This window comes from Peromyscus leucopus, chromosome 7 (genome assembly GCF_004664715.2).
Source record: "Peromyscus leucopus breed LL Stock chromosome 7, UCI_PerLeu_2.1, whole genome shotgun sequence".
NCBI lineage: Eukaryota > Metazoa > Chordata > Mammalia > Rodentia > Cricetidae > Peromyscus > Peromyscus leucopus.
This window is the reverse complement of record NC_051069.1, coordinates 18406416-18427701: the sequence shown is the minus strand read 5'-3', so window position 1 is coordinate 18427701 and position 21286 is coordinate 18406416. Positions and strand designations below refer to the sequence as shown.

At 49.8% G+C, this 21286-nt stretch overlaps 1 protein-coding gene across 3 annotated transcripts in view; it reads right to left on the bottom strand.

Annotated features, from left to right (window-relative positions):
• The window catches only part of Acsbg1 (acyl-CoA synthetase bubblegum family member 1), a 61146-nt gene that overhangs the window by 21375 nt on the left and 18485 nt on the right, over positions 1-21286 (bottom strand). For all 3 annotated transcript variants that reach the window (XM_028864983.2, XM_037207491.1, XM_037207492.1), the window contains 4 exons: positions 21120-21214; positions 6590-6810; positions 6098-6186; positions 5714-5834 (listed from right to left, as the gene is read on the bottom strand). In XM_028864983.2, coding sequence (XP_028720816.1) covers positions 5714-5834; positions 6098-6186; positions 6590-6810; positions 21120-21214 — 526 coding nt within the window. The remainder of the gene's footprint in view (positions 1-5713; positions 5835-6097; positions 6187-6589; positions 6811-21119; positions 21215-21286) is intronic.

Genomic DNA, 21286 nt, shown 5'->3' with positions numbered 1-21286 from the left:
TGTCTTTCAGAAAAATAAAAACAACCATCTTAAAAATTTAAAAATCTTTGAACAGATAAGCATCCAAAGAGTAAGAACTACCTGGAAAAAATTACCATGAAAAGGAAAGTCTGACCCAATGTGATCTTTGAAGTCTCCAAAAAGATGATGAGGTCCCACAATGACAATTCTATCAGGACGAGGATAATATCACTAAGATGACAAACACCACCCAAAGATCAGCTTTGGACTACAAACTGCTCAGGACAATTTCAAGTTGGCTAGCTGAGATGATCCAGCCTCACAAACTACTCGAGCAAGGACTTGAGGCAAGCCCTGCACTTTCCCATTATGCAGAGACTGAACAAATGATACAGCTAACACTCCCAGGACTTGACAATTAACCCAAAAATTTTCTTTTTGGGATTTCCTAAAGATGCCTTTGCCCCAAAACAGCAGGAAGTAATTTTAAGAACATGATGCCCACATTCCCAAAAGGTGGGGTGGGTGGTTTTTGGTCTTTCAATGTATTATGGGTACTTGTCTTTGTTTAGGGGTTAGCTAAAAATTGTTCTTGGTCATAGTCAATCTCTTTCTAAAAGAAGAAAGGGAGATATGATATAGAAATGATAGGATAAAAAGGTAGATTATCGAATCTCTAAAAAATATAGAAATGATAGGATAAAAGGATAGATTATTGAATCTACTCTGAAAAAAATAAAAGAGGATATAGATGTGATAAGATAAGATAAAAGGTAGATTATTGAGTCTACTCTAAAAAACATAGAAATGATGAATAAAGGGTAGATTATTAAATCTACTCTGAGAAGAAAAAAGAGAGGCTATAGATATAAGATAAAAAGGTAGATTACTGAATCTACTTTTAGAAAGCATCTACTAGTTTTAAATTTGGATTTTTGTATTTGGGATTTTTTTTTTACATTGAATTGGATTTTTGTATATTGTATACAAATTATGTATATTGATACAAATTTGAGATTGATTTTGTTAGAAAATACTATACATATATTTCTAATCTTGTTCAAGGTATTGTACTTATACAGTTCAATTAAAAATGTAATGCAAATTACTAGTCCTTGAAAGTTATTATTACCAACTAATTAGGATATAAAGAAATACAAGTTAGTATTTAGTCACCTATTACAAATGAACTTCTAGTCATATTAGGTATGTTTTCAAGGTCAAACAGAGATATGTTTTAGATATACAGATCATCTTTAAACACTTCAGAGACCTACAGAATATGGCATTTAAGATATTTTAATAACATAGATTCTTTCTTTATGACAATGAGACACATCTGCTCCTGGCAGCACCAATATACTTCAGAGAAGATTGTGGGCACTGAAGAAACTTCTCATGGAGGTTATTTTCTTTGTGGCAAAAGTTAGCTACTGGCAAGAAAATGCCCTTGCCTCAACTGCTGACAATATGCTGTCCAAAATGAACAAGCAGGACACACATAAAAAGGACTGCTAAACCTTGCCTAGATAAGGTAGGAAGGCCATTTAGAAAATCCTGCTTCACAGATGAGTCTGTCAGATATGCTAAGCCTGTAGGCCAAAGATAGATGCCCCAATGTTGCAGAGAAACCCTGGGTGACTGTACAGGCACCCAGCTGTTTCTGTCATTTTTTACATTTTTTTGGAAGTTGCTTGTTTTTACTTCCTGCTTACTTAGGTAATATTATTTCCTCCTCGGGTCTCTGGGGGAATTGAAGATTAGATAGTTATAGTTGTAGTTTTCCTTGTTCACACATTCAGAAAAGAAATTCACTAAGTAGGTGTAAAATGTGTAAGTATGAAAGACAACAAAAGATAGTTTTTGGTTGGTAATATAAGTTAGGATAGAAAGTGAATTAGGTACAACATTTTGGACTCACCAAAATAGGATAAATAATGGAGTATTTTCTCTGAATTTGTCAAATGTTAATGGACTGGATAGTGTTAATGTAATTCTTGACTATATGTATTGTATATATGTATTGTATTTATTGTATATAGTTTTTCTTATATTAGTTATAAGCTTTTATTATTTTAGACTAAAAAAGGAAAATTTGGTGATATATTGTGTACTTCAATTAAGCTTGCCTGAGAGTCAGGGGACAGAGCCAGCCACTAGATTAGACATAGAGGCCAGACAATGGTGGCACACACCCTTAATTCTATTATTCGGGAGGCAGAGATCTCTCTGGATTTCTGTGAGTTCAAGGCCATACTGGAAACAGAGCCAGGCAGTGGTGGCACACGCCTTTAATCCCAGGAAGTGATGGCAGTGGAAGAAAGGTATATAAGGCGTGAGGAAACAGGAACTAAAGCAGTTTAGCTGAGACCCTTTCTGGGTGAGGACTCAGAGGGTTTTAGTCTGAGGATTCATGGAAACAGGATCGGCTGAGGCACCGGTGAGGTGAGGTTGGCTGTGGCTTGCTAAAAGACCATCTAAGATTTGAACAACACCTAAGGCAGTCATTTAACTGAGGCCCTGGGTCCGGACCTCACCTTCTTCAGCTATAAGCTAGGGATGGTTTGTCTCCCTAGCAGAAAATAGTAGGCGGCTTTTTAAGCTGTCCAGCCCTCCCCAACTCAGCATGGGAGGGTTCGAAAGAGGGCGTATCATTGGCTACAGGGCCTGCCAAGTTGGTTTCCCTTCTTCTAAGTGAGGGCTCAGCGAAACCACTGAACTAGGCCATTCCATGGGTGGGAAGGAGGTTTACTGTAGATATGAAACTGCCTCATGGCTATCAGGTGGTAGACAGAGTAGTCAGAGGCACTCGGGGAGTCCAAAGCTGCCATGGCTACCTGGGGCGGGGTTGGGGGGAGGTTGTGAGAGAGGTGGAGGGGCAGGTGATCTTGCCAGCGTTAAGGAGAACAGGGCAGCTGTGGAAGGGACGGGGCAGAATCTGAACTAGCCCGGAAGTTCAGAGTGGAGGAGAAGAGGAAGCGTGCAGGCCAGAAGGCCCCGTGGCTTCTTTCACGTGCATTACAGGTAAATGTTAATAAGGAGAAAGAGCCTGGAGGTTAGTTTGGAGCTTTGATATGTGTTACATGTATGTGCTAATAGGGAACTAGATGTCCCTATTGATTAGCAGAAGTAGGGGAAGCGGCTCTTGCTGGCAGGCAGAGACCTATCTCACAGGTTCCTGAGGAATGACTCTGTCATGAGTAAGTGTCTATCTTCCTGCCAGCCATCCTCTGAGCCAGCCTGAGCTGAGGCCAGACTGTCATTTAGGAGATTGTCAGCGGCACTGGCTAACAGTCCCCCACCACCACATGTATGTGTGTGTGCATGAGTGTGTGTGTGTGCATGAGAGTGTGTGTGTGCATGAGAGTGTGTGTGTGCATGAGTGTGTGTGTGTGTGTGTGTGTGTGCATGAGAGTGTGTGTGTGTGTGTGTGTGTAGTGTGTGTGGCCTTATTTTCTGAGGCCTGTGCATTCAGGCACTTGCTACAGTGCCTGGCTTTTCATGTGTGTGCTGCTGATCCACACTCAGGTTCTCATGCATGCTTGGATGGCGCTTTACTGAGCCACCTCTCCAGTCCCGCTAGATTGGTTCCCTTTTTTTATTTTTTTTAAAAAATATTTCTCTCTCTTTCTTTTTTCCTTTCTTTCTCTTTCTTTTTTGAGATTATAATATAATCACATCATTTACCCCTTCCCAATTTCCTCCCATCAAACCCTCCAACAGACCCTTCCTTGTTCTCTTTCAACTGTATGGCCTCTTTTTTCATTAATTGTTGTTTTACACACACACACACACACACACACACACACACACACACACACACTGCTAAATACATAAATACAGCTTGTTTAGTCTGTATAATGTCACTTGTGTATATATGTTTTCAGAGCTGACCTGCTGGTATTGGATAACTAGTTGGTGTGCTCCACCCTGGGGAGGATTATTTCTCTTGCTCCCAGTACTCGCTAGTTGCCTGTAGTTCTTTGTGCTGGAAAGGGCCAGAGGATCAGGGAATTTTCTGTGAGATTGTACCTCATAGTAATGTCAGAAGCTATACCAACAAAGTCTCACCAACATGACTGCCTAAACATGAGCTGAACAAGGACAACCCCAATAGACATGCTAATATGGATGGTGATGAGAGGTCATGTGGCCTCAACCCTATGCTAGATTTGTTCCTAAACCATCAAGGCTTCAGACCTAAGTGGCCTGGGGGAGGCTGGTTCTGTTCCAGGTTAGACTATGATGAGTGAGGCTCAGAAAATGACCTATGACCTAGGTGCCTCTGAGGCCACTTGGCTAGCTGAGGACTTCTGGATCATACTAAGTCCAGAGGTGCTTTGGAAAGGCCAGTAATAGATACATATCCCTGATGACTACTCCAATAGAGACAAAGGAAGACGTATTTCATGATCTCTCTAGAAACCCATGGTTCCAGAAGGTTGACCAGTTGGCCCTCAGACCAAGAGTTTGGAGAAGGGAAAAAGGCTGCCTGAAGATATCTTAGGACTCCTTGACTCAGAGTAGGGTGGGGGCCACACAATCCATACCTTTCTGTCTGCTCCCAATCCTACACATTTATCCAAGCTGGACAAATGGAGATGCTCAGAGTGATATCCTAAAAGCAGGGCTCAGAAGAAGGGCCCCGTAAGGAGGCCGAACAATCCCTCACTAGTCAAGGTACCATTGGAGAGACCCCACACAGTAAAACAGAAGCCATGAAATGGAGTTTTCATAATCACTCTGAACTGGTATAAAGGGCTGTGATCACATGTCTTAGATTAGAGCAAAACTCCATGGAGTCTGACTCTAGCACAGGATAGCTCAACACAATACGCAAAGGTGGGTAGCTTATCCAGCCTCACTGACAAGCTCAGGAGGGCTTGTGTAGTCACACCTGCCAAGGCCAACTCTGCTGTTTGAGGAGTTGTCTATTAGGTTGATGATTCATGTCCCTGCTCAGATCTTGTTGGGGAGTCTGGGTCCCCCTCCCACAGCTTTCCTGGCCCACAGCTCTGCATTTCCCCCTGGCCCCTCTCAGGGAGGAGTGATACTTGGCTTTTTCTTGTTGCTCTAGCATTCCCTGAGCAGACCTGGACTCTGGAGGCTTCCTGGGGGATCTCCTCACTTTGCTATGAGCTAGTGAGTCTCAGTCAGGGCTGCTCACAGCCTCACCTGAGGGAGCTATATAAAGTCATGAGGGGACCCTCTTCAGGAGCTGGGCCTGCTCCAGGGAAGATCTCCACAGCCAAGTGAGAACTACAACTTCCAGCTTCTTCTTGGCTTAAGAGGCTTCTTCAGCAGAGATGAAGAGGGACAGATACCTACTGCAGTCTCTCTAGAGACCTGGGTTCTAGACCATGTTCTAGAAGGTGTCGACCACTTGACCCTCAGGAGCAGATGAGTGGCTAAGGCCCCAGGAACATCTCCAGAGTACAAACTAAGCCACAGAGGGGCCCAATGTCCACAGCTCTCCCTTTAGATAAGACCCTGTCCAGTGGGAAAGCCATGGTAGACAATGGGCTGGCCAGGGGTGTGAGTAAAAGGTGCTATTACCTCGTGTGTGTGTGTGTGTGTGTGTGTGTGTGTGTGTGTGTGTGTGTGTGTGTGGAGGGGGGTGTATGTGTGTGTTGCATGTGCACATAGACTATAGGAGATAAGAACTCTCGGATGGGCAAATAAAAGCATCCTTCATACACTAGAGCAGATGCCCAGCCTCTGCCCACACACCCATTGCTCCTTCCCGCCAAACCTTCAGTATCTTTTCCAGCTGCTTCTGTGTGTCAACCACAATGACATTGGCACGGCAGTCATGGGCGATGTACTGGCAGGCTTCTGGGGAGCTGGTGGTGTAGATGCCAGTGACAATGCCCCTGGAGGAGGCACAGGAAGGCTCTTACCAGGTGCGGAGGAACCATCCCCTCCCCACAGCCTCCCAGCCTCCATCCCCAGGGAGCTCCAATGCTGTCAGTCATCTCGGCAGGCAGGGGTGGGAAAAGGCAGGCCCGGAAGAGCCTATGGGAGATATGGGATGCTGGGGAGTGGTAGAGGGCTCTCTAAAGAGATAATAGCCCCCCTCTGTACTTTCTGCCCACCACCGACCCACAGGAGACCTTATCCCTGCCCAGCCACTCACCCGGCAAACACGGTGCCCACAGCAGAGAAGAACCACTCTGGGGAGTTGAAGCCGAGGATCGCCACGCTGTGGGCTCGCTCCAGGCCGAGCTCCAGGCCAAAGGCAGATAGGCAGGTCAGTCACACAGAGATGACCCTTCCCTCCCCTGCTGCCTCCCAGTAGACTGCAGAGACCCCTCCAGGCCCATCTCAGAGTCTACTCAGCCAGAAAACCTCCCAGGGAATCAGTTTCTGGCAGCCCTGTTGACCCTTCCTATGGCTTTCTGGGGAGCCCAGTCTACTTGGTTTCCCAGACTTCCTTGAAGGCGGCCTGCGGTAGAGGCTCCATAAATGGAAAGTTCTTAGCACAGGGCCCAGGATATAGTGTTAGCCCAGCTGGTGTCAGGTTTCACAAGGGCGGTTTCTAGGGACCTTGCCTGGTGGAGAGTTGGGGAGAGCTCAAGCTAGAGAGCAGGTCTGGGGAAAGAAAGGGTGCGCAGTGAGGGGCTCCTACCTTCAGGAAGCCTTTGGCGACTTTGCGGGCAATCAGGTAGTACTGGTAGTACGAGATGCGCTCCCACTTGTTTTTGCACTTGAAGCCCAGAGCGCTGAGGTCCCCGTACTTATCCAAGGCCTCATAGAACATCCGGTGCACGGTATAGGGCAGCTGCGTACAGAGGGGTTCCAGGCGCAGGCGCACTCTGCCATCTGCCCGCGTCGTCCACAGCGCATCCTCTGCAAAGGGGAAGAGGATGGCCACAGTCTGGTCAAACCTACCTGGGTTGTCCATAGGGAATCCAGTTCTGGGCAGAGCCTCCATGTCTGCTATTGCCAACAGTCCCCTCAGGACAGGATCTGGAGAGCTGGCAGGCAAGAGAGGCCTGTGGTGGGCTGGGAGGTGGCTTGGCCTTGGAAGGTGAGCAAAGCTTAGGGATACATCATGGAAGAGGAGAAGAGTCAGCGGGAGGGAAGCCCCAGAGATGGAGACTTCTGGGCCTTCCTCTGCTTTTATCCAGCTGGAGATTGCCGGCCGAGGTTGGACAGAGCCAAAACTCACGCCTGCTCACAAGCCTCAGACTGTCTCTGGGCTCAGAGCTTCTCAGGCTCCTGGCAGCAGGCGAGGACAGACCCAGCCGGACACAAAGTCAAGGCTTTAGAGAGAAACTGGAGTGGGGAGGTGGGCTGAGAACCAACAGGCCTAGATCCCTGGCCAGCAGAGCCTGAGAGCGGAAGTCCAGACAGGCCATCATGCCTGGATCTTCTCATCCCACCTTCACGGTGTGGACAGAGACAGCCTTACGGCACACGCGGGCAGCTGTGGCCCAAGACAGGCTCACTCACTTTCCCCACAGCACACAGAGAGGAAGTGTCAGAGTCAAGACTTGAACTCACATGCGCCTGATGTCTCATCCCCCAGTTTGCGACACTGTGTGGGTGAGAACAGAGCCCAGGAGAAGGCACTGGCTGGACCGCTTAACATGTTGGGTTGGGGCAAACAGTACAGCCTGAGTCTGCCTCCTCAGAGGGAAGGAGGGGCATTTGTCATCGAGTGTGGGGATCGGAAGAAATGATGCGTATGAAGGAGACTCAGGTGCTCAATAAACACACATTCCCCTCCATTCTCCTGTTTGTGAAGGAAGTTTGCGTGGGTACTCTGAACCCCTTTAGACCCTTTTGACCCATTAGCTTGTTTGTTTGTTTTCAGGGTCTTAAAGGCTAGCCTCGAATTTATAATCTTCCTGCCTCTGCCTTCCAAGTACTAGGATTATAGGTATGTGCCACCATGTCTGGCTGGGCCTCCTTTCCCTGGGATAAGGATGGTCATTCTAAAAAAAAAAGTGAGCACAACGTGGGTAGAGAGTGAGCTGTCCAGGACCCTCATGAGGCCTCACTGCTGCTGACCAGACACATCTCATCAATTGTTCACTCCCTGAGGAAGCCAACTCCTTCACAATGCTTGTCTCGAGGCCCGTACCAGCAGGACATCTTGCCTCTGGTCCTGCCTGAATTAGACAGACAGACCAGCTGCCCTCGTCCTCCACAGATACATTCTTAGACTGCAGATAGACTTTGACACTGGCACAAAGAGGTAAAACTCGTGGCGCTGAGACAGGAGAATACGTCCAGGCCCAGTGGAAAGGAAATATGAAGAAGAAGGGGGCATGGCAGCCTGTGAGACATGCGGGCTGGGCCAGGGGAGGGCACCAGAGAGAACGTTTTATTGTGACCTGTTTTGGCAGAAGCCAGAAGAAGTTGGCTGGCAACCCCCTCTTTCCCAGACCAAGTCCCTGTTGCCGCCGCTGCTAGAGCCCATTGCTCTTAGGGTGGAGGTGTAAGAACGGTCCCGAAGCCCTGGCCCGGCATCCCCAGTCCCCAACCCTGCCCTTCGCAGACTCCGTCCACTAACCCATAAACGGAAAAAGAGTTTCCAAACCTTGACCCTGTCACTCCCTGCTGTGACCCTATTTAGGGGTCTTCCTCTTGGCTGCACTGCCATCATGGGAGGTAAAGAGGGGTTAGTGAGGACTGAGACGCCGATGCTCAGGCAGTGCTGGTGGGGGGCAAAGGCGGCTGTGGTACAGCCCTATCGGGAGACAGCTGAGCAATTTCTCGGAGAGTTACTACACCGCCCGGCACTGTGGCCCCTAGGTATCTACTCAAGAAAAACAGAAACATGTGTCCCCACAAACACTTGTATGTGGATGTTCATACCAATGTTATTTATCAGCCCAAGAGGGGAAAGAATTCAGATGTCCACAGACAGGTGACTAAAGGCCCAACGTGTATGATCCGTAGGACGGGATCCATTTCTACGCTAAGAAGGAACACAGCACTGATTCTGACTCGAACATGGAGACAGCTTAAACCATGTTCAGTGAAAGAAGCCAGATTCAAAAGACCATGTACCACATGACTCCAGCTGTAAGAAGGATCCAGAAAAAGAGCAGCTTGTTGCCTGAGGCTAGGGGTAGGGATGGGAATGACCACAAGAAGAGTACAAGGAATCTTTTGGGGGTTGATGAAAATATTCTAAACGTGAATTGTGGTGATGATTACAGAACTCTGTAAATTCCTGAAAACCATTGAATTGGGCCTGGCAAGATGGCTCAGTAGGGAAAGGCACTTGCCTAATGATCTGAGTTCAATTCCTAGGACCTACACGCTGGAAGGAAAGAGCTAACTCCCACATGTTACCCGAGTACCATCGTACTGCCACATCCCCAACCCAACTCACATACATATAATAAGCAAATAAAAAAAAACCTTTGGATTGCACACGTACAACAGGCAGATTAAATGGTGTATAAACTATACCTTAGTGAAGCTGCTTCTAAGAGAACAGGAGGAGGAAAATGAGTGGCAGAAGGTCTGTGGATACAGAAAAGCAGGCAGATGCTCATGTAGCAGGCACGAAGCCCTGGATTCAACCTCCGGCACCACATAAACCAAGTATGGCAGGGCACGTCTATAAAACCAACACTTAAGAAGTGGAGAAAGCAGGGTCAGAAGTTCAAGGTCGCTTCTAGCTACACAGCAAGTTTGAAGACAGCTTGGGCTGCATGAGACCCTGTCTCAAAAAAAAAAAAAAAAAAGAATGTTGCTCTTCCAAACAGAGCGAGGACCCGGAAGCTGGTGTGTTTAGTGTGTGTGGAGCTGGGCGTCCAGGTGCTGACTTCCTGGCAATCCTCTTCCCTCCCTAAGGAAACAGAAACTTCTGACTGCTTGGACCAGAAGAAGCGGTGTCCTTCCCCCTGCGATGGCTTCCAAAAACCCATGCCCCACTGCACCTGTGCCCCTAGCTGCCAAGACAAGCAGAGGTAAGTGTCAGTCTCGAGATCATTGCTAAAGCCTCCCTCAAGCCAAGAATTTTCTTCCTTCCGTTTCTACACGGACTGGAGATTGAAGTCAGGGCCCTGTGCATGTTAGGGCAGGTGCCCCACTGCTGTATTGCATCCCCAGTCCAAACCAAGAGGCTTAGCGTTAAGCAGTTATAATCTCGTTTTAATGACAAAAAATGGAATACATCCTCTAAGAAATATGAACTGGCTCAGAGGCTTGTGCTGTGCAAAAGTGGGTGGCCTCCTTATCCAAACAGCAGAAAGGAGCTGGTTTTTCTTTGGCTGTTGTCGCGGTTGAGTTGGTTTTGGTTGTGTGTGCTGCTGGGGATATACCCTATACGCTAGCCTACCACTGAGTTACAGACACGGCCCAGCAGTGCAGTTAGCGGTTATTCACAACAAAGCGAGGTGGGGAGGGAAAGATCAGCCATCTGAGTCATAACCAAGGAGGAAAAACTCAAAATGCCCCTGAGACTTTTGTGGCTCGTGTGTCAGCATCAGAATAAATAATTCATGACCATAAATAATGAGTGAGCGCCCCGGCAATACGACTTGCCAGTGGAAACCACAGCACAGTTTCATCTCCGCAAAGAAAGGAACCCTCTTGCTTTCTTTGAGACTCAGGGTCTCCACTTCCACCTTCAACCTCTTTGCTTTTGATGGAGGCCCTGAACAACGTGGTATGTCTCTAGTCTGAGAAAAGCCACACAATTTGAGAGAGTACACTTAATAACAACATGTGTTTTTGAAAATGGCTGAGTAGATTCTGTGTTCTCAGTACAAAAAAAAATGTAGTCTGTGATGTAGTGTATATGTTAACAGTCTCAATTTATCCATTTCACACTATATATGGTTTTTAATTTCTCAATTTAAAAATGTAAGGGGGGAAGTCTATAACACAAGGACAATATTTGTGCCCCCAAGCCTCTGTGTAAGAGAGGTAACAGGGATTGGTAGGGGCTACTACAAAAATGGAAGAGGGTGTGTCACATTAAAAGAGGACCCTGCTCCTCAGGGGTGGGATTGGGTGCCCAGTAGGAATGGTGTGGTTGTTTGACTGAGAACAGCCCCCTTAGGCTCATATGTTTAAAAACTTGGTCCCCAGTTGGTGGGACTATGTGGGCTAGGAGTAGGAGATGTGGCCTTGTTGGAGGGGTGTGGCCTTGTTGAAGGGGGTGTGGCCTTGTTGGAGGGGGTGTGGCCTTGTTGGAGGGGCGTGGCCTTGTTGGAGGGGGCTTGTCAATGAGGGTGGGTTTGGAGGATTCAATCAGGCCTCATCATTTCCAGTTAGAGCTTTCTCTCCCTTGTGCTTGTAGATTGAGATGTGAGCTCTCAGCTGCTGCTCCAGCACCCAGCCAGCCTGCCTGCCTGCCTCCCGCCATACCCCCTGCCATGATGATCATGGACTCTAACCCTCTGGAACCATGAGCCCCAAATGAAACACTCTCTTTCATAAGTTACTTTGATCATGGTGTCTTATCACAGCAATAGAAAAAGTAATTAAGGCAAATGGAGACCAAGAGTTACAAGAAATCTGAGTGTGTGTGTGTGTGTGTGTGTGTGTGTGTGTGTGTGTGTGTGTTTGAACACTGAAATATTTAAAAAAGTATGTGGGCCAGATCAAACACATTCATTAACTATTAACCATCTAGAGGACAGATATCTAGAGGTAGGATTAATGGATCAGAAAAAAGAAGCGTTTTTGAATTTTTGTTTTGGTACTAGGGAATTTGATGCTTAGGACTGAACACAAGCACATTCCAAGCCTGCGCTCCTGCCCCGGGTCTCCAGCACCAGCCATGTTTACAGTTTTGGACAGAGTTCCTCATCTCATTTCTTCTGTCTTGTTCCTGCTTTAGCTCCTGGAGTCTGTGCTTTTGTGTGCTCAGCTTACCCACTGCTTGAAAGGAAGAAAGCCAGAGTGGGAGGAGAGGAGAAGCTGGTTGGTCTGTACTTCGGCTCCCTCTTAGTCCAGCTGTTTCATGAAGCAGGCCAGAGCCCTAGCCTTGGGGAACCATGTCACAAAGAACGGGGCTTCCTAGCTAGCAGCATGAATCTTGCTGGCCCTCTTTGTCCTTAGGCCCAGTTAGGCCAATAGGCCCTTTTTAGACTAGCCAGAAGGAAACACCTAGGGCCTGCCCTTCCCGTCCCTGAGGACCAGTTATCCTTTTCCCAGGAACAGGTCACCATGGTCACGTGAGTTGAGGGCGGGCTTACATGCCTACAACCTCCCATCACCTAGCTAAAGCTATAGGTCTCAGGGCGGCTGAGTGGTAGAGGAGCTGGGTAGCAGAACTGTGGTTCAGAGCCACGCCGCCCGACACTTACACTGCCCTCGTCTGGTATGCTGTCCCTCGTAGTGGGCTGCGCTGTGTCCCGGGTTTCTGTATCTTCTCTGAGATAGAGACTCCTGCCCACATCCTGTCTTCGTAGCCTTGGACTTCTAGCTGATAACTTGTCCCACATTCCTCAGGCTTCCAAAGTGTCCCTTCTACCCCCACATCAGATCTGCTCAAAAGTCTTCGGGTGAGCTCATGGGCCACGGGGTGCTGGCCACCCCCTTGTTCCCTGACGGGCCGTCTCTCACAGGGTTCCCTTAGCAATCCTAGCCTCAGTACCCCCTTCCTTACATCCTGAGATGTTTGCAAGCCCCTTGGCCTCCTTCCTCTGTACCTTTGTGAATGTTGTGACTCTAGCTGGAAGACCCTTCGCTCTGCTACAGAGACACATTCTGTGTTGGTTCAATACCTTAAGGCCTCTACTCTGTGCCAGGCTGCTAATACTCAGAATCCAAAGAGGAAGCCACTTGTATGGCAAGCAGGAGAGGCAGGTGCAGCTATGGCTCAGCACCCAGTTAGCTTGGGCATGGTGATTTTCAGTATTTATAGAAGAACAAGTTGGCCTCCTCCTTTCATCCTAGTAGTGGACTGGCCTGAGTAACTGTGTGTCAGAGACCCCAGACCTTATCTTTCCTTTCACCTGGTCCCACAGGACAGTGGGATGACAGGGCAGGGCATGGTGCTATCCAAGTGCCGGCAGGGGGGAGCCACAAACCCATAGAGCAGTAAATACCAGACCAAGCCCCAAACAATAGGGTCTGGGGGAACTTCCATTGGCCAATATCCCGCTGACTTGAGTCTACCACAGGTCCCTGGCCCCTGGGTTTCTGATGCCAGCTGAGAAGCCTGCCCTTGGACTTGGGAACTGGAAGAAGGGCAAACAGAGGTCTGGGGTACCTCCTCCCCAATTCCTCCTATCTGTACTTCCTGCTCCCAAGCCCACGCTGACACCGCCTTCCTCCAACCTCCACCCTGTAGCCAAGGGAACACGTTCGGACAACGGGTTTAAAGGTCTGAGCCTGGGTTTTAGCTCTTGGTGTGGTGTGCTAAACGCAGGGCCGAGCAGTCAGAAGGATCCCTGCCCACGGGTGCTGGGCCTCGGACAGGAAGTAGTCCTGCTACCTTGGCCGCAGGAGTGAAAAAGAACTTCCTGGCCATGTGTCCATGGATCAGTGGGCAGGCAGGCAGTCCAGCTGGACTACCCCAAGTAGGTAAGGATGGACACAGTGAGAGCTCTTCCCTCTCCCCTCTCTCCCAGAAGTGACTAACAAGATTAGGGGATAGACAAGCTGAGATCAGGCAGGCAAGCTGAGATGGTGAGCCTCCTCTGGAAGCCGCTTCATAGAAAGTGAAACATGGGGAAAGAAGCAGTAGGCTGAGGCAGCGGGGCAGAGGGAAGCTGGAGCCTTTTCGGGGGGGGGGAGGACCCCAGAAGTCCGTTCCTTCTCATTTCCCACTAGCCTCTTTTTGCACCTCTTCTCCTCCGTTGTCCTCTAGATAAACCGCATTTCATCCCCTGAAGCGTCTCACGCCCCTGCTCCCTCCCACTCCTGATTCTCCCAGAGGGAAAGAAGCCACAGTAGCAAAGACCCAGCCGGGCTCCACTGTTGGGAAGGACGCCACACAACGTGGGACCCAAACTGATGGTTTCCCCAGGGTGGTTCACAGTGCTGCCTCACAGAAAGGGTGTTCCTGGAGTCAGCGATGACGCTCCTAAGAGATTGCTCAAGTGAAACAGTGAGACAGATACAGCAAGCCTATGGCAATGGGCAGCAACCTTGTGTTGAACATGAGAGGCATGATGGGAACCATCAATTCCTAGACAGTCATTAAAGTAAGATGTTAAAATTCTTAATGACACAAAGAAGTGCTCACATGCTACGGACCTCAGGAATATATTATAAGAACTCAGCTGGTTATGGTAAAGCTACCACCTGAAGGGATCAAGGAATTCCTTCAGAGGAAGCCAAATTCCAAGGAGCTTTTGGTGTTATTTGGCTTGTTATATATCAGCTGTCTTCTGTTATGAAAAATCATGTGTGCCTTCATAGTTTTCCCAATTGATTTTTCCCTAAGAAGGCCTAACAGTGTGAACTGGTCACTCTTTGGACATACATATTCCAGGTATTTGGAGAACAGTTTCAGGAAAGGCTTCCTTCCCCCCAGCCCATCCGTTTATCCCCTTTCAGCACTGAAATCAGATATCTCCCTTAGTTACATTCAAGGACTAACAGAAATAACAGTCCAGACCACCACATGCTAGTCTCCTGATTTAAGGTAAATTCTACACGGAGACACTGCCTAGATCAGGTGGACCTTAAGCAATAGCTTTGCACAATTTAGCTCAGACCCTCCTTTTCTTACAGTCTTACTAACTTTATAGACCTCTAACTCCTTACCTAACCACTTCTAGGAATATTTAGATAACCTTCTGCGCTGACAGCTATGCTCAGCCAGAACCCCAGTTCAAGCCTCCCTGTAATTATCATCATTGGCAGCATCCGGCCAGGTCTATCCCCAGATGGAGGAAAGTACTTTATCAGAGATACCTCTGTACTCTCTAAAAACAGACTTAAGTATCCAGACTACCCATTTGAGAAGGCTGGGCGCAGTGGCACACGCCTGTAATCCCAGCTACTTGGGAGGCTAAGACAGGAGGATCTCTTGAGTCCCTGAGTTCTGGGCTGTAGTGCGCTATGCCGAACTTACTCACAGTTCTAGCATCAAGCTAGAAAAAAAAGAAGCAAATGGGGGTTGGGAAGATACCATCCAAGCATGAGGACCTGAGTTCAAGTACCCAGAACCCATGTAAAAAAGCCAGATATGGTGGGAGCTATCTCTAACTCTGGAATGGTGGGGTGGAGTCAGGTGGCTTTCCCAAGCTCACTGGCAAGGCAGTGTATCCAATCTGTGTCGTCTGAGTTCAGTTAGAGACCTTGTCTCAGAAAAGCAAGGTAGAGAGAGACAGAGAAAGACACTCAGTGTGGACACTGGCTTACACACACACACACACACACACACACACACACACACACACACACACACGTACCCACATGTGCACCTGCATAAACATTACACATACAACAGAAACATACACAATTCTTTTAATTTATGGGAGGGAGGGATGGAGGAGAAAGAGAGAGAGAGAGAGAGAGAGAGAGAGAGAGAGAGAGAGAGAGAGAGAGAGAGAGAGAGTCTGCTTCTGAGGAGGAAATTGAATCCCAGGGAGGTATGGATGAGCCAAAGTCATAGCAAGTCAAAGGCAGGGTTGGGACACTATCTCCATTGGTCCTGGCATTTGTCTTGTGTCCAGTAGCTAGAAAGATTGTCCAGTGAATGGAGGGTGGGAAGATCTGAGTCTGTGAACTACTGTAGGCTGCTCAGAGTCACGCAGGAGGGAAAGATCATGCTTGCTGTGCGTACCTCTGTCTCTTTGTCTGGGGTGGTCCACTAGGGACTGGAAAGACTTAGGGAATCAGGTGGAGCTGCCGATACCCCTCAGAATTTATCAAGGGCACGATCCTGGCCTCTTTGCTGTGCTTAAGTTAAGGTTAGTGCTGGGATAATAGCCACGACCCACAGCTAGAAGCCAGCTGAAATCTCCATCACCCCGCAAGGCGCCAGGATCCCCATAGAAGACTCCCGACATGGCTCAGCCTGCCGTGTAAATGGAACCAGGCTGCTAGGAAGCCTGTGCTAGAACCACAGGCTGTCAGCCAGCTGGGTACCACCCACCCCAAAGCCAGGCCGCTGGGCGCAAGGGGTGGGCTTTCCTGCCCCACTCACACTAGCTGTCACCTCCCTTCTCTTCCAGTACCTTTCATGTCGCCTCTCCTCGTGACCTGACCCTGGCAGGGTGCTTTTACAATCCACCCACTGTGCTGGGCAGGCAGGGAGGTGTGTGCTCTGGATTTTTAGAACAAAGGCTTCTAAACAGCTGAGAAAAATCACCACATTTTTTGGGAAGGAGAAAAACAGGGGTAGAGGGTGAGGGGGGGAGAAGAGGGGACAGGGGTGTTTGCTGTAGCCTGTGGGAATAGCCAGCTTCAGAAACCAAGTATATTTGTGGGGCATAGGGGTGAGGATGGCATACGCTGGGCCCGAGGACAAGGGGCTCTCAGGCCAGTGACAGAATTCTCCCCAAGACCACGTGAATGACATCAGAACAGCTTCACGGCACGGCACGGCACCCACAGCCCCTCCCCCAGTGACCTATGGAGAACCAACCTAGGAGGTCTTCTCGCACAGAGACCCCATGAGGAGGGCCTCTAGGTGGGCCCCTAGAGGGGCACTTTTAGGGATGTAGAAGGTGCAGAGGTCACATTGGCCTCAGGACATGAGGAGGGATAAGGACAAGGCACATAAGTCTGAGTGGCCTGTCAAGACCTTGGTGGTGTGGTATAGACTATTCTGCTCAAAGTCCAATGATTTTGTTTCTCTGTGCTTGGTAGGAGAGGCCCTGAAGCTGGTGGCCCTTGCTAGGCTTCCCTGTGATGGGTCAAGAGAAGAGTGACCCTAGGCAGATGTCTGTTCTTCCTGAGCCTCAGTTTCCCTATCTGAATGATAACAAGGAAAAACATAACTGCTATCAGTCCCTCCCAGTTACTGCTCGAGGGTTTTAGCCAGCTTGGAAGACATAAAGGAGACTCTGGGCTGAGACCATCTCTGTAGAAGAATGAAGTCTGGAATTCTTCTGCCCGCCCTGAAAGCAAAGTCTCCAGGAGAGGGCAGAGGGTTGGACCATCAAGCAGTGTCTGAAGAATGTCTAGAAGAAGTCACATACATTGACCCCTGGAAGGGGCTCTCCAAGGATGCCTCAGATGTGTCTTTGGCTGACAGGGTTGTGATCACCTCGTGTTTCCATTCTATAGATGAAGAAGTACCCCCACCATTTCTCCAGATCTCGGGGAGCCCTTTCCATTTCCCTGAGTCCTATTCCCATAAAGGCTAGAATAAGAGCTGGACCCCTTCCTGGTCCCCAGCTTCAGGTTATGAGCTTCTAGACATAAGGGTAGGAACCTGTTCCCTTCTGTCTCTACAGCTTGGCGCTCCAGCCTAGGCCCTCACACGTGCCCCTGGGATAAGAGAAAGGGACAATGAAATGGTATAAATCCTTTGGGCCCTAAGGTCTTCTCTGGCCTAGGGACCAAGTTAGGCTGAGTAACCCACTTCCCAATCCTCAGCTTAGAGTTTCCTGGGGGTGGGGGTGGGGTGGGGGGAGGGCTAGCCCCAGTCAGCACCCTATTAGCTTTGTCCCTGGTGGCTACTCTCCCTGGGCCGCTCCCCCTCTTCAGCTGGGGTTCATGTTCAACCTTGAAAGGGCTAGAAAGAAATGTGTCTCAGGCCCTGGCACAAGGCTGCCTTTGTGTGGAGGTCAGATTCCAGCATGGCTTGGCACCGCTGCTCCCTGGGAGTCCAGCCTGAGGACTGGACTGTAGGACCCTCAACCCTCTTGGGAACTTAAGGAGACCAAGGCGCCTCTGAGGGGCCCACACTGAACCCTGACTCCTGCAGGCAAGAATCCAGGAGCTCTGTAGCTAGGTGGTGGGGAGGCTGGGGCTGGCCTGACTCCTGTGTGCAACAGAGTCGAGGGCCCAAAGAGGCCAAATGGGCCGCTGGGAGGGCTCTCTCTAGAAAGCTGTTTGGCTCAGAGAGAATCACTTCTGCCCGTGGAGACCTACAGCTTTCACCCCAGCACTCAGGAGGCTGAGACAGAAGGATTAGCAAGTTCAAGGCCAGCTGGGCTACAGAGTGAGATGAGAGACAGAGACAGAGAGAGACAGAGACAGAGGCCCACAGAGAGGAACAAAGAGAGACAGACAGAGAGAGACAGAGGCCCACAGAGAGGAACAAAGAGAGACAGACAGACAGAGAGACAGAGACAGGCAGAGAGAAGAAAAGTAGAACATTTCTAAACCTCTGTGTGGGTTTCTTTTCTCAGTTGGAAATGACATATGCACCTTTGCCCTCCACTACCAGGAGGAAGGAAAGGAAAGCGTGCCTTGTGAGCCTGGCCACAGTAACTGCTCAACAAGGGGCAGCTGCATGCATGTGTTGCTGGGGAGGATCAGGGGCTTTCCATCCTGTCTGAATCCCACAAATGCCCCTCCTAGGCCTTTGGAATAGACCACTGCCTGCTTTCAGTCTTCTGAAAATCACTGTGCCACAGGGCGACTTCACAACCCACCCACCTGACCTGTGACCCTTCCCTGCCTCCTCCTTCAATGACGGCCATAGCCCAGCCTCCCTGCAGCTCCCAGGAGCTTCCTCACCCAGGGAGACAAAGGATGCCAGGCCTAAACTCGGGGTCTAGCATGCTGATGGTAGACACTCATTCCAGTTACATCTGGCACCCTGGGCTGTTCCACCAACATCCTCCCCACCCCAGAGACATGGCTTATGTGAATGGGGCCTGGAGGAGCCCAGCATCCCCTGTTCTGGGTGCCTGCTGACAGCCATGGGGATTAGAGGCCCATTAGCCCTCCGGCCCCCATCCCTAGCCTAATGGAACAAGAGGGTCTGAGGCTAGCAAAAGGTCCTCCACATCTAGGATGCCCACATGAGCCCCAGCCCTCCGGGAGCAGGCCTACCTTCCTCTGTCCATGCTCTCCCTCAGAGTGTGTCTGCGTCCAGGCTGGGAGTCCATGGAGGACAGGAAGGAAGCTCATCCTCTTCACTGTCTCCAGAGCCCAGAACACAAGACAGAGGCCAGCTGGCCTGTGTCTGACAGAAGCCCACAGTCCTGGCACACTAGTTGTGGTGGTCTTGTCCCCTCCCTGTAACCCCACCCTACATTAACTTAAGTGTCCTCTCCTCGTCCCACCTGTCCCCGCTGCACAGGGCACCTTCACTGGGCACCTTCCATACCCAGCCTGTTCAGACCTGCTCTTGCCTGTGCCTGCAGCTGCTGAGCAACTGAGGCCCCTAGGCTAATGTCACTCGCTAGCCTTGAGGAAGCCAGATGCCCTTCTGAGCTCTCCCATATCAGCTCTCTTCCTTCTCTTTCAACTACAAGGATGTCAATGCTACCCCCACCTCCAGGACCTCTGAGCCCCAGGGCTTCCCTGGCCTAAGCCCTGGCTGGTTCTGGCATTGGCCCTTCAAGTGTCTCATGAAGCAATGAAACATCTACATTAGCAAGCTGGGTTCATGCAGGGAGGGGATACCGTCGGGGAGGACATTGCCCCGGGAACCCGATAGGTCAGTGAGGTGCCTGGGCTCCCAGGAGCGTGCCAGTGAAGCCGGCCTGGGCCTCGTGTTGGCTCAGCTTTGGAGCCTAGCAAACCATTCTCTGAAACCAGGGAATGGCCTGGCTCCTTCTTCTTTACCTCTGACAGGAGGATGTGTTAAAGGTCTCTAGAAGGCGCTCTCAGCCCTCAGGCCACACTCTTGCCAAGGCCGCCAGAGGCAGCCTGTCAGGTGGCAGCAGCAGTGAAGGGACTGGAGAACGGAGTAGCCAGAGTGCTGGTCCAGGGCCTCTCGGCATTCTACTTCTTTGATTGTTGTTTTGGGACATTTTACTTTGTATTTATTTAGAGATGTGGCTGGCTAGGAACTGGCAATGTCTCCCTGGCTGGTATTAGACACATAGCAAATATCCTGCCTCATCCTAAGTGTTGAGACCACAGGTGTGTGTTACTATGCCTGAAATAGATACTTCATGCCTCAGTTTCCCTGCTGCAAATGGGCATAGTGACTTCCCTCTCGCCGATGACAATACCTGTGACGCAGCAGAGACACCTGGACCCCGTTGTTGTCTTTTAGCCACTCTGGGGCCCCAGGAAAGTCTAGTCATCAGAAATACGAGGGAAGAACATTTGGGACAGGGGCCATGGGCCTCCTCCTCTTTCTCGGGTCCCTGGTTCTAACATCACTCCGTGGTCCAGGGACTTAGAAATGGCCCCTTCTTCCCTGCCTTGCCTCGTTTCACACACTGCCACCCATGCTCCCAAACTCTAGACACTCTAAGCATGAGGAAAACACAGGCATACCCAATGGAAGGCCATACACCGAAATACACCACCACTTCAAACATAGCCACCTAACAGTATCTTGCCTTCGACCTCAGCCGGCTCCCACATAGATGGCCACTGGGCTGTCTGCTGGTCTGCTGGAGGAGCCTACAGCTAGCAAACTTCACATAGATGGCCACTGGGCTGTCTGCCTGTCTGCTGGAGGAGACTACAGTAGCAAACTTCCTGCTGGGAAGAACAGCAACGCGATGCTCAGCCTTGAAAGGTGACCCATGCCAGGGGCAGTTAGATCTCAAGGACAGCACGGAGACTGGGAAGCTGGGAACCCCTGAGCCGGGTGCCTAATGTGTCTTTTTTTTATTTTTATTTTTGAAATGCTGCTTTTGTTACAATACGTTCTGCACACAAAAGTGAACAAATGCTGTAATGATATGATTATCATCCAGATAAGTTTTCAGGGTGAATGATAACTGCCTTCCTTGAGGCACACTTACCCGAGGGGAAAGTCACAGAGAACATGTGACGAGCCAGCTTCCAAAACAAACTGTGCTAGCTTGCACCCGTCTGCCTGCCCCGTGCCCCAGTTAACTAGGTCCAAACTCCTGAGGTGTTGCTGGGCTCCTTCCTGTCCACTGGCAGCCTAAGCACGCAGGCTCTGTCCACTAGGTTCTCCCCATCGTTGGCCTCCTTTCCAACCTTACTGAGGAAGGAATCAGCCCCCTGTTATTTTCCATCACGCCCGGCCCTGATGGCAGCTTGGCGGCCATGAGTGAAGAGGTAGCTGGGATCCCTGGGATGTGGACCTAGCAAGATTTCCATGGACTCTTCCCAAATTCTCCCCTTGGCTCCCAGCAGCCCCCACAACTCCCTCAGAAATACTCATGCAAACTCACCTGTGGCATCTGACGGGGAGGCCTTCTCTGGAGCTGAGAGCGCCAGGCCATGACTTGGGGACTCTTTGGAGAGTGTCCGCCCATCAATTAGGGAGCTGGTGGGGGGAGATGGATAACAAAGGTTAGATGATTGATCCTGTGTTCTGTCTCACTTCCTCCAGTCCCCT